General features: G+C 33.9%; 2 protein-coding genes across 3 annotated transcripts; both read left to right on the plus strand.

The window, feature by feature from the left end:
* Positions 1–1169: 1169 nt before the first annotated feature.
* Positions 1170–4059, plus strand: LOC18055007 (probable glycosyltransferase At3g07620). 2 transcript variants are annotated; one of them, XM_024178518.1, is made up of 4 exons: positions 1170–2003; positions 2096–2226; positions 2520–2889; positions 3219–4059. In XM_024178518.1, the coding sequence occupies exons 1-4, from the start codon at positions 1209–1211 to the stop codon at positions 3900–3902; spliced, it is 1980 nt and encodes a 659-aa protein (XP_024034286.1). In that variant the 5' UTR covers positions 1170–1208; the 3' UTR covers positions 3903–4059. The 2 variants fall into 2 exon arrangements, with proteins under 2 accessions (XP_024034286.1, XP_006450684.1); XM_006450621.2 differs by having other exon boundaries at positions 2541–2889.
* Positions 4060–8573: 4514 nt separating this feature from the next.
* On the plus strand, positions 8574–11621 carry LOC18055008 (micronuclear linker histone polyprotein). Its single transcript, XM_006450623.2, has 4 exons — positions 8574–9095; positions 9398–9511; positions 9617–9687; positions 11196–11621. Exons 1-4 carry the CDS (start codon positions 8937–8939, stop codon positions 11443–11445), a joined length of 594 nt encoding a protein of 197 aa, XP_006450686.1. The 5' UTR covers positions 8574–8936; the 3' UTR covers positions 11446–11621.
* The last annotated feature ends 5949 nt before the right edge of the window (positions 11622–17570 follow it).

A 17570-nucleotide genomic window follows, 5' to 3' on the forward strand; every position in this document is an offset into this window, starting at 1 on the left:
GTCCTTTTAAGACATTATGACAAAAAGTCCAAGTCTTCAAGTCTGTCGTCAGAGTTTTACACGTGTAATTTGCCAATAGCATCATCGGTCATTTGATTGATCTACGAGAAGAATAAAGCTATTACATAGCTTTGTGCGTCATCATTTTGATTTGATCCTTTTTTCTTTTCCCTAATTGAATGAAGCGAGAGCTCACGCTCTTCGTTTCGCGTGGGGTACATGATGGTTTTCATTAAATTAGATTTAATTATTTAAACATTAATTTTTTTATGCTTAAGAAGAATTTAACTACCTTTTAAATTTTTTTTATAATACCTTTTAAAAATATTTATAATAAAATCACTCTGAAAATGCACACTACTTAAACTTATGTCCACTTGAATGGAATAAAAATAATTTACCATCACGTTGTTGAAATGCATATACCAAATACACATGGTTGAGAATATACACTCGCCGAAGTGCGCGTGAGTAACTTAGGAATTTGGCATTTCATAATTGATGAACTAGTGAACAATATAATTAAATAAAATAATACACAGGTTCCTACATCTTAGTCAAGCCCAAAAACAGTCAATAAACACCAAACAGGCAAACAGAACAGAAGTGCGTGGAAGCTACCATATAGGATAGAACGAACTCCGGTGCTCATCTTAATTTTAATAATTATATTTCATTAAAGCAAATGACTGTCTGGTTGCTCAGAATCTTTAAAACGACTAAATAAGGGAAAGAATCGTTTCCCTTGTAGTGGTTTCGTATATTTTCGTGGCAACCAACAGCAAGAAGGCCCTTCACGTTATTTCTTGGTAATTTTTCAATAGCATTTAGAGTTGGTTGTTGGTTTCTGAATTGCATGTCTGTTTGATTTTAATTCATTCTGCTGGAAATTTGATTACTGCAGTGCTTGTTTCATGATCACATGAGATCTTGCTTCTATAAATTTGCATGCTATTGATGGTTGAAGATCCTGCTTTTGGCTTTTTTTTCTTTTTCTTTTTTTGTTGTTTATGTTTCTTGTTTGTTTGAGTGTTGTTAATCAATGCAGTTGCATGTGAAACTTTGAGCATAAATAATGAGTTATGCTTTTATTTAAAATTGGATTCATAACACCAAGTGACTAGAAGGCATTTTTGGCTGAAATTGGATTTTGGCTGTGCAGTGATGAGAATTTTGGTTGGAAGTCAACCGACAGTCCAATTATCTGAATGGGTTATGAAATTCGATCCTTGTTTCAAGGGGAAACGAAGAGATTACTATGGCTTATGGGAATTATGCTTACGGTGATTGTGGCGTTCCAATATTTTGAACTTCCCTATGATCATGTTTTATCATCGGTATTTTCTACTGGTAAGGTTCCAGCACCCGCAGTGGAAAACAATAGCTTGGTGACTGGCGGTCCGGAATCTAAGTCTGAGATAGCCAGTGATACTGCAAATGGCTTGAATTCTACTGGTACACATAATGTGCACGAGATGGCTAATGATACTAGAACCTCCAAAGCAGAGGATGCAAATCTACAAGATGATTTTTATGATGGCGAAGATAATCATGAGGAGCCTATGACTGAGAAATTGGAGGAGCTAAATAAAAATTCCACTGTGGATACTGTCCAGAATGCAGGTAATGGGCCTGGACCAGAAAAGGGCAGAGAATCAGAACAGAGCTTTATTCAAAGAAATGATTCAGGCGGGGCTGGTCTTTCACCTATTCCTGTGTCCCCAGTGATGGATTTATCATCTAATATTACCCTACAAGGTGCAAATATTAGCACTCCTATTACAATTCATTCTAACTCATCTTCAACGGACAAGGATGCAACACCCGCTTTAGACAAGATCGAAAAACCAGCACAAAGTAGTTTGAACACATTGGGGGAGAATTCTTCCGGGGTCGATGTTCCTAAGGAGAATAAAAAGCCTGAGATTCCAACCCCTGCAGTAATCACTATCGCTGAGATGAAAAATATGCTGCTACAAAATCGTGCTTCATATCGATCAATGGTATGCGTAAAGCTTCTAATTTTATGTTTGGAGATTTAAGTTCTGTATTCAAGTTACTTTTACCTACGTTTATGTTTCTCTGTTGTTTATAGAGTCCAAGATTGTCCTCAGCCGTTGACCAAGAGATGTTATATGCTAGATCACAGATTGAGAATGCACCCCTATTAAAGAATGATCATGAACTTTATGCTCCTCTTTATCGGAATGTTTCCAGGTTCAAAAGGTACCACAAAATCCACTGAAATCTTATCACCATTCTTTTTTACTTACCTGTTATTGCATAATTCTGTTTCCATTGATTATTTATCTTATATTTGATATACTTATTATTGCAAATTAATGCGTTAATACCTGCTATTAATCATTGTTTATAATTGGTGATATTCGTTTTATTTCTTCAAAGATACACAATCTCCTCTGTTCTTTGATTTCCAAATAATTTGCGCTGCTAAAGTTTAATGCAGAGTATAAATATCCATTACAACTTCAATGTGTAGGACTAATTAATTAGTTTAGATTTTATAATGCAATTTGCAGGAGCTATGAATTGATGGAAGAAACACTCAAAGTTTATGTTTACAAAGAAGGACAAAGACCCATATTACATGAGCCAGTGCTGAAGGGAATATATGCTTCAGAGGGATGGTTCATGAAGCAGCTAGAAGCTAACAAACAATTTGTTACTAAAGATTCGAGAAAAGCTCACCTGTTTTACTTACCTTTTAGTTCTCGGATGTTAGAAGAAACCTTATATGTGCAAAATTCTCATAATCATAAGAACCTTATTCAATATTTGAGGAACTATGTCAACCTGATTTCAGCCAAACATAATTTCTGGAATAGAACTGAAGGAGCAGATCATTTCCTCGTTGCTTGCCATGATTGGGTATGTTTTTCGTGTTTGAATTGTACTAAGTATACGTTGGTTAGGTGCATCTGGGATCTGAATTCTTGCATGTTACTACTCTTCATTACTTGTGTTGATAATTTATCAGTTTAGTTTGCAATTGCATTCAATGACTTAATTAAACGAGAAAATTTGTAACTAGGATAAGTGAATGATGCTTACTTCTTGGGTTGTGAGTAATGACTTTATTCAAAAGATGAACATGTAACTTCAAATGCTTCGCATATTTAAATGAAATGATGTTTATTTTAGTGTTTCCAGGACTCATTCCCCTTAACTTGCTTTTTCTAGTAATTGCCTATTTGCAGGCCCCAGCTGAAACAAGGATAATCATGGCCAACTGCATTAGAGCACTCTGCAACTCTGATGTAAAACAAGGCTTTGTATTTGGCAAGGATGTATCTCTTCCGGAGACAAATGTGCTCTCACCTCAGAACCCTCTTTGGGCGATTGGCGGAAAACCTGCCTCACAGAGATCGATCCTGGCTTTCTTTGCTGGAAGCATGCACGGCTATCTTCGCCCCATTCTATTACACCACTGGGAAAATAAAGATCCTGACATGAAAATATTTGGTCAAATGCCCAAGGCTAAGGGTAGGGGCAAGCGGAAGGGCAAAATGGATTACATCCAACATATGAAGAGCAGCAAATATTGTATATGTGCAAAAGGTTATGAAGTCCACAGTCCCCGAGTAGTGGAGGCCATTTTCTACGAATGCGTTCCAGTAATCATATCCGACAATTTTGTGCCTCCATTTTTTGAGATACTAAACTGGGAATCCTTTGCTGTTTTTGTCTTGGAGAAGGATATTCCAAATTTGAAGAACATACTCCTTTCCATCTCAGAGAAGAGATACCGTAAGATGCAGATGATGGTCAAAAAGGTACAACAGCATTTTCTTTGGCATCCTCGGCCTGTTAAATATGATATCTTTCATATGATACTCCATTCAATTTGGTATAATAGAGTTTTCCTAGCAAGAGCCAGGTAACGACAATAAGTTGCAAGTTAAACAAATTTGTATAGTTGGAGGTATTTTGAAAGAAGCCTTAATTGGGGAAGTGAAAGAAGATGAAATGAATGGGTTAATATTAGGAAATTTTGTTGTAATATTAGCTACAGCAGATATTTGTTGTATATAGATTGAATGAAAGGAGTTATTTTTGCTGTATGCATATGCCTTTCTGTTCGTGTCTTGTTAAAAGCCTATAATTTTGAAGTTATTAAATTCTTATGGCTAATTTTTTATTTGATTCATGTGGTGAACGTGACTTGTGTCCAACTGTTTTAAGTTTCATAGCTTTTCTCTTTTTTTCCAAGGAAGAAAAAAAAAAAAAGATTCATCGTGTTGAACAGCTAACGAAACTATTTGTATGGTTCGGTTTATTAGTTTTTGTAGGGGCGCTTTTGTGACTACTGATGTGGATGTGAATATGTAGTAGCTTTTTATCGTTTAAGGGAAGAACAACTGCAGAAAGATAAATAAAATAAGAAAGAAAATTATAGAAAAATAAGTTAAAATGGGGTAAATGTAGGGATGTTGATGGGTGTCGAAGCCAACAAAAATAAATTCCTACTCTAAATAAATTGTGTATAGTGATTGAGCAGGGTCGTGTCCACAGAGATCGGTAATTAATTAAATCCTTTTGAAACGTAAAACGTAAAATAGGGGAATTGTTGACAATAATAAAAATCAAATTAAAATAACAAGAATGTAAATTAAAGTTGTAATTCAAATTGGAGAAAGCTCTGGTTGAAGGAATTAACTCAGCTTGATTCGACTACTGATCATTGATTCAAATATAGATTATTATTACTCATGAATAGACCGGTTATAGCTACTGAGACCCTCTAATAGCCAATCTCTCCTTAACTAGTCGATAACCAAGGTACGACCGTTGGTTATTTCCCTAATCAATAGACAACCCTAGATACGATCATAGAATTTAATCAATTGACAGCCTGAAAAACCAGAGAGACCCAAATCCTAATCAACACATATGATGATTCATTTAAATTAGATTGTTTATTCTCACAACACAACTCTCTGCTATGTTATTTGTCACAAACATTAAATTCTTCATACGATGAATCCTTTAATTGACAATAGATTAAGTTGATAATTAAATAGTGGCCAATTACCTAATTAACAAACATAATCATGAAAATAATTCAGAGAATAAACAAATACCCAAAAAGTAATAAAACAATTAAAGCACAAGAAAGATCTCACAGTAGTGATGAATCAAAGTTTCATTAACCTTCAACCAGAAAAATTGGTTTAGTTCCTCATAGAGAGAAGAGAAAAATTAGATCTAGGGTTTCTTTTTCTCCAATCCAAAATCCCCCTTTTTCACAATAGATTCCTCCCTTAAATACTCTCTCTCTCTTCTCTTTTAGAATTCTATTTAAAATAAAATACTAATATCTGAAATATTAAATTCGTAATTACAAAAATAACCAAAAATACAAAACACGTTAAACTAAAAACTGCAGGTCCGCAGTTGACAGCACGCGCCCACGCCTTATCAACAAAGTTCTTCTGACGCTCAGAAATTTCTCCAAGAGAACAATCCTCCTTAAACATCATCTTTTAGCTCAATTTTATCATCAATCAATAGAATTGCACCTACAAAAGTAAAACACAAGTAAAACATTATTATTAAGTGCAAAACATCGATATTAAGGGAAGTAAACAATGCAAAACTAGTGCATAAATTGCACTCTAACAGATGTCAAAAATCTCCATGGCGATGGGTACCCTCGGAGATTTTTCCCATTCGGGGAGAGTATGAGGATAATTTCATACCTAATTTCTTATTCAAGGAAGGAACGGGAAAATTTTTTTACCCAATATCTTATTCGGGGAGGGGACGGGGATGAGGTGGAATCCCCATCCCCTACCCATTTCCCCATTTTAATTTTTTATTTAATTTTTATTTTTTAAAATTACTAGTAAATAAATAATAAAATTTGAATTATAAAATTATAAGTCTTGGTAAAAATAAAAATATCAAAATATTTATATTATTAAACTTTTAGGCCTAATTAACTAATTAAAGTCCTAAATTTTTATTTAGGACATTAAAAAGACCGGACAGATTTTATTAGCCCAAAACTTTTGTTTTAATTTTAATATTCATTAAATATTTTAAACTTAAATCTATTTTTTATTTATTTTTAGATGTTATAATTGCCCACAGCAAATCACAATTTTAATATCTAATCTAATCTAATATTTGCTCTTGATTTGCTTTGACTTAACTATTGTGCTGTAAAGGGAGTAGTCCACATTTATAAAGTTCCCAAAGTTAATTTTAAATTTAAATTTGATTTTATTTGTAACAATTTTGTATTATGCTATTAATTTGTTCATGATAGTTTGTATCCCTTGCATGCTGCGTTACTTACTAATTTAATGTATGTGACTTTTGTAATGGATATTAATATAAGATATATTTCGAACTTTACTTTTATTTAAATTTTTTATTTTAATATGATTAACTCAAAATCGAAAACAAAAAAAATATATTAGTTATTCGGGGATCGGGGACCCTTGGGGATCCCTTGTTATTATTCGGGGAGGGGATGGAGATTCTCTTAAATAATTTTGACGGGGACGGGGACATACGCAAAATATCGGGGATGGGTACGGGGAGATTGATCCCCTCCCCTCCCCTCCCCATTGCCATCCCTAGGTAAATGATTGTTTAGTACTTTTATTTTAAGTTAAGTATTTGTTTAATCGTCATATTTTTAAAAATATTTAAAAACACACTTATTATTAAATATATGAGATTCTAGTCTTTTTTATTGTTTTTATAATAATTCCCTACAACTGTCATTAAGAAAAAGAGTGGGATTATTGACACCCTTCTAAATACCTCATAACACCCCTTTAATTATTTTATAATTTTAACCTTTATTAAAATTACATAATAAGACAATTTCTAATTAAACCCCCACTCAAAATCAAATAATTTTTCCTCTTAAAAATTCCTTATTGCTATTGGATTTGTTAATAGAACCATTGCTATTATCATTGACATAAAATCATCATTCCTCTTAGATTTGTTCCATTATCACGCTCTTCTCATAAAATCATTACTATTAGATTTGTTAATAGAAGTAATTTCATATAGATATGTAAAACTTTGGAAATTCAAATTATACTGCAATATCTTTATTATTGGACTAATTTTTCTATGGCTTTTTTCTGCAGGTGTTCATGCTTCCAGCTTCACCTATTCCTCCTATTGCGAATGGTTGGATCAAGTATTATGAACCATGTGGCTTGGCAACACCATACAAAACTAATATAAGCACTTTTAAGGATTTAGTGTTTAAAGTTACCGCATAAGAAACAATTGATCTAGCTAGTCAATGATAGTAATAGACAATTTTATACTAATAAATTAAACAAGGGATCAAAAATTAAATTTTATCCACAATCAAGGGATCAAAAATTAAACAATGGGGTCTATACTAATAAATTTAAATTAAGCGTATTTTTGTCATTAAAGGGATGTGAAAAGAATTTTATAATATTTTTAAATATTTTAATGAAGTTAATAAAGAAAAGAGGTGTTGAGAGATATTTAGAGGGGTGCCAATAGTCCCACTCTAAGAAAAAATGTTAATATCAAAATTTGAAGTAAATCTTCTTCTTATTATTTAACACTAAAAATAAAATAAGAATTAAAGTAAATTTTTTAATTATTATTTTGATTTTAGGGTTAATTTGGTACCTTAAATTTTGATTGATAGTTATTAACAAGACAACAAATTATTAAATGTAGCTTTAAGTTAACTGGTACTAATTTATTTATAAATAATAATTAGAAAGATTATTGCAAGAGTATGAAAAATACTAATCCTTTTAGATTAATTGTTATTAGTCAATTTGCTAATTAAACTTTTTTATGGATAAATCAATTAATGCTCTCAAGATTGAAGTAAGGGTATTATTATTGTAATGGTAAAGAAAAATAAAGACAACGTATTACATGTTTTAACAACAAAAGTGTCTTGAGTTATTTTTTAAAATATAAAAACTAAACTAACATTTCACTTAAAATATAGGAATCGAACAAACATTTACTCATCAAAGTATGTATACATAACGAAGGGACTACGCTCAAAGGAGTATAATGTGAGAGCCGAGGAACTTTTCATAACAAAGGACTATTCTAATTACTATTTCTCTTTCTCTTATTTTTATATAAATCCCTATCCTCTCTGCAATGCATGTTGTATTTGTTTTAATAGTCCTAAAAGTTATAGATTTTTTTTTTTAATTTGAAACCATAAAGATAGTTGGGAAATAAGCAAAATCCTTATCTATAATATAAATAGAAAATAAAGTAAATACATAAAGAGGGTATAAAAGGGTTTGTACAGTAAAACTATAATTTTAAATTTTTATAATGGATTAATAAAAAATGAAGTGTAGCGAGTGAAATAGGCCCGCCCATCTTTTTCACATTTTTCACTAAAGTTACTTGAAAATCAGTGTAGGAGAAATACAATGTTAAAATAAACAAGAAGAGGAAGCAAGCCCTTATCACGCGAAAGATCACAATAAGTGGCTAAAGCTCTCTCTTTCAACCGTCAGATTATATGCTTCCTTATAAAGTTACAATCATCTTCCTTTGGAGTAATCCAATTACACTATCATTCTCCTAGAAGAAATCCAATAATAAGCTTACTGTGAGGGTGCTCGTACCATAACCATTCTCGTCCGAGCACCTAACAGTTTGCTCCTATTCTATCCTCCATCTTCAATTTACGTCCACGTCAGATCGCAAGGTCAAATCTGTACTTTCCTGCACAAACTTCAAGATGCATTCAGCCTATTACATTAGACAAGACAACCTTAGTTAAAAGCCGTTAAACGGTAGTAACCAGCATCTTAAAAATTTTAAAACATTAATTTCTATATTTTGTTGGAAATTAGAAAAATTAAGAAGAAAAATTACAGATTAATAGCAAAGGTTTGATTTGAAGGATAGAGGTTAAGAGAGTGATGGCTACAGAGAGCAAGGCGAGTGTCGGGAAGGTGAAGTCAAGCAATCAAGCTAGTTCTTCAAAGGGGAAGCCTGATTCTTCTTCTTTGAACAAGAAGAAGATTGATAGCTCGATCAAACAGCCGCCAAAATCTTCATCTGCGCTCACAAAAACAGAGGTACCCATCTCAAATTTGGTAGCTTTTTTCTTATTTATAACAAAAAAAGTTACTTTTTTTTTTTGGTTTGGTTTGACAATTTGGTGATTTTGGTAGGTGGAATATTGTTTTTAGAATGTGAATTAAGTGGCTAATTTTGAATTGGCTAATTTTGATTTGATAATAGTGATAGTTGATATGAATGTTTTGCGCTGTATTGATTGATCTGGGTTTGTGATTAACGAAGTTTGTCTAATTGCTACGATTGATCTGGGTTCTTTCTCTTTGCGATGAATTCCGTTTTGTTTTGCTCATCTGTGAAGGTAAAGTCGAAAACGACTTCAAGCTCATCAAAAACTATTACAAAAACAACCACAAAAGTGAGAGAGAAGAAAGTGTTCACATTGCCCGGACAGAAATTTGATCCTCCCGAAGAGGTTGTGGTTATGGATGAATAATAGTTTTTGTCTTTCTTCTTTTTAAACATGAATAAGGTAATTTAGTTTACCGTTATTCATTTGCTCATAATTTTATTTTGACAGAGAGAGCCCTTGAGGATATTCTATGAATCGTTGTCAAAACAGATACCAACAAGTGAAATGGCAGAATTTTGGTTAGTTTTTCTTCTAATTTTACAGCTTTCCTTACCTTCATTTGTCTCTAATGCAAGCAGAAGGAAGAAATTACTTTTAAGAAATTGTCCGATTATCAATTTTAAACTTGTCCAAGTTACTTATGTTGCTCAAGGGCAGAAGTAATTAGAGTCCTCCGGCCCTTCCTCTTAACGTCTTATGAATTATATCACCTAGAAAGAGCTCCTGTAGTTTTTTCGTCTGAAAATGCAGGTGGTGATAATTCTACTTTTTGGAAGTAGATATCTGGGTCAGTGTGTTCAAGCCTAAATGAGTCCTTAGATGCATTAGGTTACACATCATGGCAGGTTATAAATACTGGCTTCTTGCAACTAGCTAACATTTAGCCCGTTTGGGGGTGTGGTGAGGTATTTAGGCTGTCAAAACCTAGCTACTAAGGTGTTTGGTAATACTTGTAGCTGGACTTTGGCAGCATAGCAAATTTTTTTTTCCAACTTCTATTCCACAGCTGTAGCTTTTACTCCACAGCAGTTGCAGCTTAAAAGCTACAGCATCTCACTCTCAAACACACCCATTATCTTCTTGCTGTGGGCATAAGCCAAAATTTTTCCTTTTCAGTGGATTGGTAATGTTATGAATGTTTATGTACGAAGATGCTGAGCATGTGACTAAGCTGCCCCTTGTTCAATAAATAATCTGCCCCCTGTTCAATAAATGCTTCAACCCAGTATGATACAGGAAAAACAATGAGTTATCTTTGTCTCTGTGTGTGTGGCACGTGTTTGTGTTTTGCTTTGTCTTGGTTGCTTAAAGCTGAGAGAAAAAGAAAATGTTGATGGGTGTTATACTACCCTGATAATGTGGTCTTCCAAGAACAGGTCTTCACATGGTGGCCATATGTTGATAATCTTGTTAAACTATTTAACAAATCTACTAATTTAAAAGAAAATAACTTTCCTTAACCAGTGATTCATAAGATATTTATAATAAGAGACTAATTCTGTCTGGATTATGAAGATTTGGTTATTCTTTTGGCTAGGGAAGGGATGGGCCAATACTCATTGGGGTTCATGAATAGGTTGTGTGCCGATTGCCCTCCTGCTTTCCATTTCCTTGTTTTCGTCCATCTCTGCATCTATTTTATTTTTCATTTAATAAATTTTTCTTAGTTTCTTGTCAAGGAAAGAATGACTTTATGATAACAATGGAGGAGTAGTCTATAATTTGATAGCTAGTTTAGATTGAAAAAAATGGCGAACAGAGTTTACTGTTACCAGACTTTGATGAGGCATGCACAGCCATCCAATTTACTGCAAAACAGCCCCTTGAAGGAATCCCTCTCGTAGTTTTGGATTAATGGATTATGCAAAATTATCTTTCATGTGGTCGCAAAAGTGTTTATTCTTTTTTCCTTTTTGGTGACAAGGAATATTTGTGAAAAACTATTCAATTTTATTTTCTGATTTTCCAACTTGGTGGCTTTTGCTGACAAATAATGGTAAAGGTGTTAACATTTGTCATTTTTTAGGATGATGGAACATGGCTTGTTATCCCCTGAGAGAGCCAAAAAGGCATACGAGAAGAAACAGAGAAAGCAAAAGCAAGTTCGGATGGGGACACCAAACAAATCTCCACACCCACTCAGCAACAAACCTGAGAGTTCACAGAAACAGCAGCAGGGATCAAAGAATGGAGATATCAAAGCCAAGAGAAGAGTAAGCAATGACGCTGATGATGATGATGATTTCATTTTAAGTCCCAAGAGAAGGAAAGGGTAAGAAAGATAAGCCCCTGGTCTACTTGGAGCGGTGTATTTCTAGAAATTGCTTCATGTAGATTTCTTTATTATTAACTGCAAAAAGGCAGGATTGTAAAACAACCAAGAAATGATAGATCGTGACATTCTTCAGATTATTAACTTAATGGAAACAATAAGCAGAAATATTTTTCTGAATTCATGTTCTTCTACTTAGTGACAAGAATATTAATTTCTATGCGATATGCATGCATGCCTTGGATTTAGGAACCTACCCACCCTAGCATCTGTTACAATGTTATCCTTTTACTATAGGAGAGAACATGTTGTTCTAGAACTTATTTTCTTGATTGGATTCAGCCAAGGTATTCTCTGCTAGCCAATTGCCTGCTGTAGCTGAGTCGTATGTCAGGCTCTGGATTGGCACATCAATCTAAGACTGAAAAGCTAGACATATGCACATAGGTGAAAAATTGCTAGGTTAGAATTTTGAGCCCATGATGGGGCTCAAAATGTGCCGACATTGGGGTTGAGAAATTCCAAGACCTCGTGATGGAACGAGAATTTCTAGCTCACATTGGGGCGAGATATTTGAGTTCATGACATGTTCTTGAAATTATTCTCTTGATTGGATAGACATTTGCCTTCTCTGATTAAGTCTTTTGTCAGGCTTCGGATTGGTTCATCAACCTAGGACAGAACAAGCTAGACCTACACGCTTAGATGAGAATTTTGAGTCTATGATAGGGCTCAAAATTGTGCTCGCATTGTGGCAAAGAACTCAAAGACCTAATCATGGGACAAGAATTTTGAGTTCACATTGAGGCATGATATTTGAGTTCATGATGGGACGAGAATTTCCTCTCATTAAGACTAGCAATTAAGTTGCACACCTGTAAGCCATCCCTCACATGTCTCTTTCCAGTAACATTTTTCTTATAACCATTCACTATCATAAAGAGCGGAATGCTTTTTATCTTCTGGATTGGCACATCAAACTAAGACCGAAAAAGCTGAAACTGTATGAATTCTATCTAGAGATAGAATTGAAGGATTTAGAGTGGGATTAGTGCATTCTTTTTTGGTGCATGTGCCGTTAATTCAATGTTTGCATAAATAACCCATAACTCCCCATGTGTTTGCAGTAATCAGAATTTCTGCCTGATCATGCATAAAACTGGATTATCTTGTCTCTGCCCTGTAGATATAAATTCATAAGAGACATGGTACAATTTTGGACATAAGAGGATGAAACTTCATAGTTACTGATCATTTTCAGACTCAGGTTTTTAGGAAAGAATTCTTAAACCCCTCTGTCATTAGCCATAATTAGCTAGACGGTTTTGATTTCATCATCCTTTTTGTTGAGTTTCATCTCATACTAACTGCATTCAAAAGGTATGTATTTTCCATAATTGCGTAAGACTAATGGTTGCCATAAATGTGACTAGATTATAAAAATTTTGAATTGTTGACACCAATAATTTTCCCAGACTCACTTTTTCACTGAAGGATGATACATTGAATGAGAGGTCCCTACTCCAGGTATGTTGAATATTGTGATATTTTAAGTTTCATCTCCTGCATTTAATTCTCACAGCCATAGATAGCAATGGCATTCTGAGAAAGACAAAGAAAACTCTAGTTCATCTTGACAATGTTCTGGAGTTGTAGAGAAAAGGAGAGTTTCTGAATGCATAACCTATATTAAGGAACTACACGTGAATCAAAAGTGAAAGCCACAGTTTACTTGGCTTTGGACTATCGGAAGGAAAATATATACTTGATAATGCATGATTCAGGCCCCACTTACTGTACATGCAAGTAACGTATGTGTATGGGCTGGCTGTGATGTGTAGCATATTTTTATATTCAAATTTAGGGGAAAAAAACACGAGCATGCTTTCACATGAACTGCATGTGAAAGAAGCACAGGAAGATGGCATGTTCTTTCAATGTAAAGAAGATTAAATAGTGTAACAATCTGCTATTTTGGTCCCTCATACTATCCCTGAAATAAATGTTTGTTTGAACCAAGATAATGAGATATAGCGTCTAATGTATGGGCAATGCATGTGAGCAAAAAGCAGTGAAGCGTCATTTTTCAAATTCTGCTCTATTTGAATTGCAGCCGCAAAAAACAGATAGCTTTCAGCTTTGACTGTTTGATACATATAGCGGGAACCTTTTCTCAGTTTCTGTATCCTAGCTTTTATGGTGAAAATGATCATGCATGTTGCACTGTATTTAAAGTCTTGCAGTGCAATAACTGAAGGTGAATTTGTGAAAAAAATCATCAACACAATTTAATGCTTTCAGTTTCACCAAACAAGAATTTGGTGGATTTGACATGGTGGTGGGTAAGGGTAAAGTGATCCCACTAATCACATGCCAATGAAGTTGTATTATTTTAGATTTGATAATATCAGAGGCTACATGAAATATATAACAGATGGTGCAAATAGGCCAAAAGCATATCAGCAATATTGAAGTGAACGTTGATGAAAATATATTATATAAATTAAATTCGCCTGCATCATTTCACAACTTGGGTCGATTTGAATCGTCTGTATATGTTGGTAGACCCAAAGCCTTCATAAATTGGACAGGTGAGAGAGGTTGAACGTGCATAGATTTTGGACAAGAAATTTTTGCTTTATATCTACTAGAAGAAATTAATGCAGTAGGGCATTGCTTTTGATTCTTCAAAGGCCTTCCCATAATCACAAGGAACATATTGTGCTATTATTCTCAAGCATAGGCCACATTTGTAAAGGGCTTACCCCATGTTTCATTTATATAGGGTTGCCTTTTTATTTTTTAAATTTAATGGTAGCAAGAATTCAACTCTTTAAAGTTGTAAGGTGAGCCGCACAGCACAAGCATGGTATGGCAAAAATATCTCTTTGGGAGTGAACATATAATTTCCACCATCGACATAAAAAGAATGTTTGAAGCTGGTGGTAAAATTGTGTTTTAACAGTTTACCGATAGATCCTAGTCCTTTGATAATGTTTACTATGATCTCCCGCCAATGGCAACAGGATTTACAGCACTATGGAATTGGAAGCATGAAATCATTACTCCTAATACTGACCTGAGTAATACGACGAGCATTAGTTGCTTCGCTTGCTCTCATTAAATTTGGAGTTTGGGGTAGTTTGAAAACAAGTCAATTAATTATTATATGGGTAAAGGAAAATTAATGAAATTTGAAATGATCCTGATATATACCATGCATTTGGCTTGCTCCAAAGAAGGTACCATAATGACAGTTCCCGCGGCTGTCATTCCAGTAGCTTGAATGAGCTTTTACAAGGTTTTTAACTTTATATTTGAGGACTTTGCTAGCATGAAGAATCTGTAAGCTGCAGACTGCAGCATCAGCCGTTGGATGTGGTTGGATGTGGAGTGAGAAATTAAACAATAGAAAATGGGATGGTGGGAGATGTTAGTTACAGAGGCTGCACCGTAGACAGGTCCTATATTTGACTGACTCCATTACTATTACCGCCGTCAAGCACTAAAAAATTACACTGTTTTACTACTTGCAGAGCGTTAACCAGTAGCCGTACTGTGAAAGCAACCTTTCATGGTGAAATCAATGTCTGTGGTACAATCGGTACATCTGAGAAACTAAATAAACAAAAAAATGAAAAGAAAAATAGAGCAGAGCTGGCATTAATGGTCAAATTGAAACTTGACCTCACTGTTTGGTGTCAGAACAGCAGCTAGAGGCTAAGTAATTTATGTACGCCGTGGGGGCACTCGTGGGTTCATTTGGATTTTCACTACATCTTTTACAATTACATTACAGGACGTCAGGACCCTTTACAATTCATGGCCTTGCTGAGCTAATTAAGCAATGCAATTTTAATTTTAACCCCATTAACTGTTGGATCTGCTCTGGTGACTAACCATATATGTACCTGATGAAGGTTAGTTTGGATGCACTCTGGCCTAAAATATTTATCAGTATATGTACTTTAGATTTTTTCACAATGCATTATCTTGCCCTTATTTCTAGTATAATAAAGGATATTATAGCGAACCTCTTTGTTCAAGGGTGGGCATGTATCTGGCAATCTCTTTTCATCAATCATCATCTTAGTGAAAACCCTGTAGCTGTTGAAAGTAGTTGCAACTCTTATAATTGAAAGCGAAGCACAATAAATTTGTATCTTGATTGTTTGTTTCCCGTCTTTAATTTATTATTCTATGTAAAATAATTAGGGTTTTAATCCATAGCACAAGGTGTAGTTATTAGACATATATATGGCTTGCTCCCATGAGTCATGCGGGGTAATTTTTTGAGCATTTTTATCATTAAGCACTTTTTCACCCTGCAGATATTTGATTACTAACTTAGAAATCTTGCTATAATGTGATTAATACAGGAAATATACCTCAAGTGAGATATGTGATTAGGTAGAGTAGTCAAGTAATCCTACGTGTTGAAATAAATGGAATGGGCAGCGCTGTTTGGTTATTTGTCATATGCAATTTATTTTCCGGGGAGACATGTTTCCCAACACCACCGGCCCTATAATCTGGAAGTTTTGAATCGAGTAATCTAGCTACGATATAGCCTTTTTTTTTTTAGGAACCCAAACAATTTCTTATCTTCTACATATACATTATTGTGACAAAGAGAAGAACAAATTTCAATGTATCTTCAGGGATGATGATAGGAGTTGAATTCTCATAAATAGATTATTTTGCATCCATGGAATTAATATTTGCTTATCAACTATAAATTAGGATTAAGAAGATTTCTATAAATACCTTTTCAAGTGATTTGTCAATCAGCATTAATCTTTTCGGATGCATTCACTTTAAAGATTTCCCAAAGGTGATTGATGACTCAAGTTAAAATTTGTATTTACCACCAAATCTGAAACTCCACACTCAGATCTTCAATTGATTTTATTAATGTCCAGGGTGGCCTGATTTTATTAGAAATGACCCTTCTCTGTCCTGAAATAAACGTCAATGATTCTTTCCCTTAATTGAAATGAGTGATTCAAATTCCAAGCCAAGTCTTATCACCAACAAATTCAGTCATACGGATTGATAATTTTAGCATTGCAGCTTGAAAAGATCCATGGAAACAGCTCACGTGTAGAGGTACAGCTTTAACTTGTTCTGAAAGTACTACATCATGTGCAGGGTTCATAAAGAAAGATAAATGGATTAATCATCACTTCATTTATTACGGCATAATATGAATTGACTCGGGCCGCGTTTGGTAGCTGCCATGGTTTCTTGATCATTGATTGATCAATAGGCCAATTTCGAAACTCGACGAAATTCCAATGGCGGGTAGCAGAAATCATGCAATGTTGAGGTACAATTAAGCTGCTTTCAGCCAAAAGCCAATGTGGCATAAAAATGGAGTACATTCTGTAGAGAATGCTATATGATTCACTATATTTATGTCAGAACAGCTAAGTCGAATTTGTGGGGAGGACGAAGCTTCTTCTTATATGATTTACAATCATACAACTTATAACGTACAATAATAAGGATGGGATTTTCATAAGAGATCCGTAAAAATACAAAAAAAAAAAAAAGTGGGGTTATTTGTATCATACAATTTTTTTTTAGGATGGGACTATTTAATCTCATTAAATAATTTTCTACACCCATTAATAAAACTTTAAAATTGAAAATTTTCTCTTTAAACCTTGATAATTCCATATCTCAATATTTCATTTCTACACCTACAAAATTTTGTCTGCAAATATCAAAATCAAACTTTATCCTTTTCATTTCACTATCTCCTTTTATGTTATTATGATTCCTTCCTTCCTTTCTTTTCTTTTTTTTTTCCCCATATGTTCCTTTCTATAACACTAATCATTAAAAAGAAATCACCTTTACTACACACAATATGTAGGTTATATAATGTATTTCCAGAAATGACAACATCATCTTGATTTATTTGGTGGACTTTTTGATTTTGACAGTATTTATGAGAATTAAATTTTGTTTTATCTTTAGATTGTTTGTGAATATGAATTTTTTTAATTTCATTATTAGAATATTTGTTGATTTTTTTTCCTACTAGAACAATGAGAAAGGTTGAACTCAATGATCAAGTAAATTGTATTGCCTTCGGTAACTTTTGTGAGTCTCCATAAGTCC

Source organism: Citrus clementina, unplaced genomic scaffold (assembly GCF_000493195.1).
Source record: "Citrus clementina cultivar Clemenules unplaced genomic scaffold, Citrus_clementina_v1.0 scaffold_1, whole genome shotgun sequence".
Classification (NCBI taxonomy): Eukaryota; Viridiplantae; Streptophyta; class Magnoliopsida; order Sapindales; family Rutaceae; genus Citrus; species Citrus x clementina.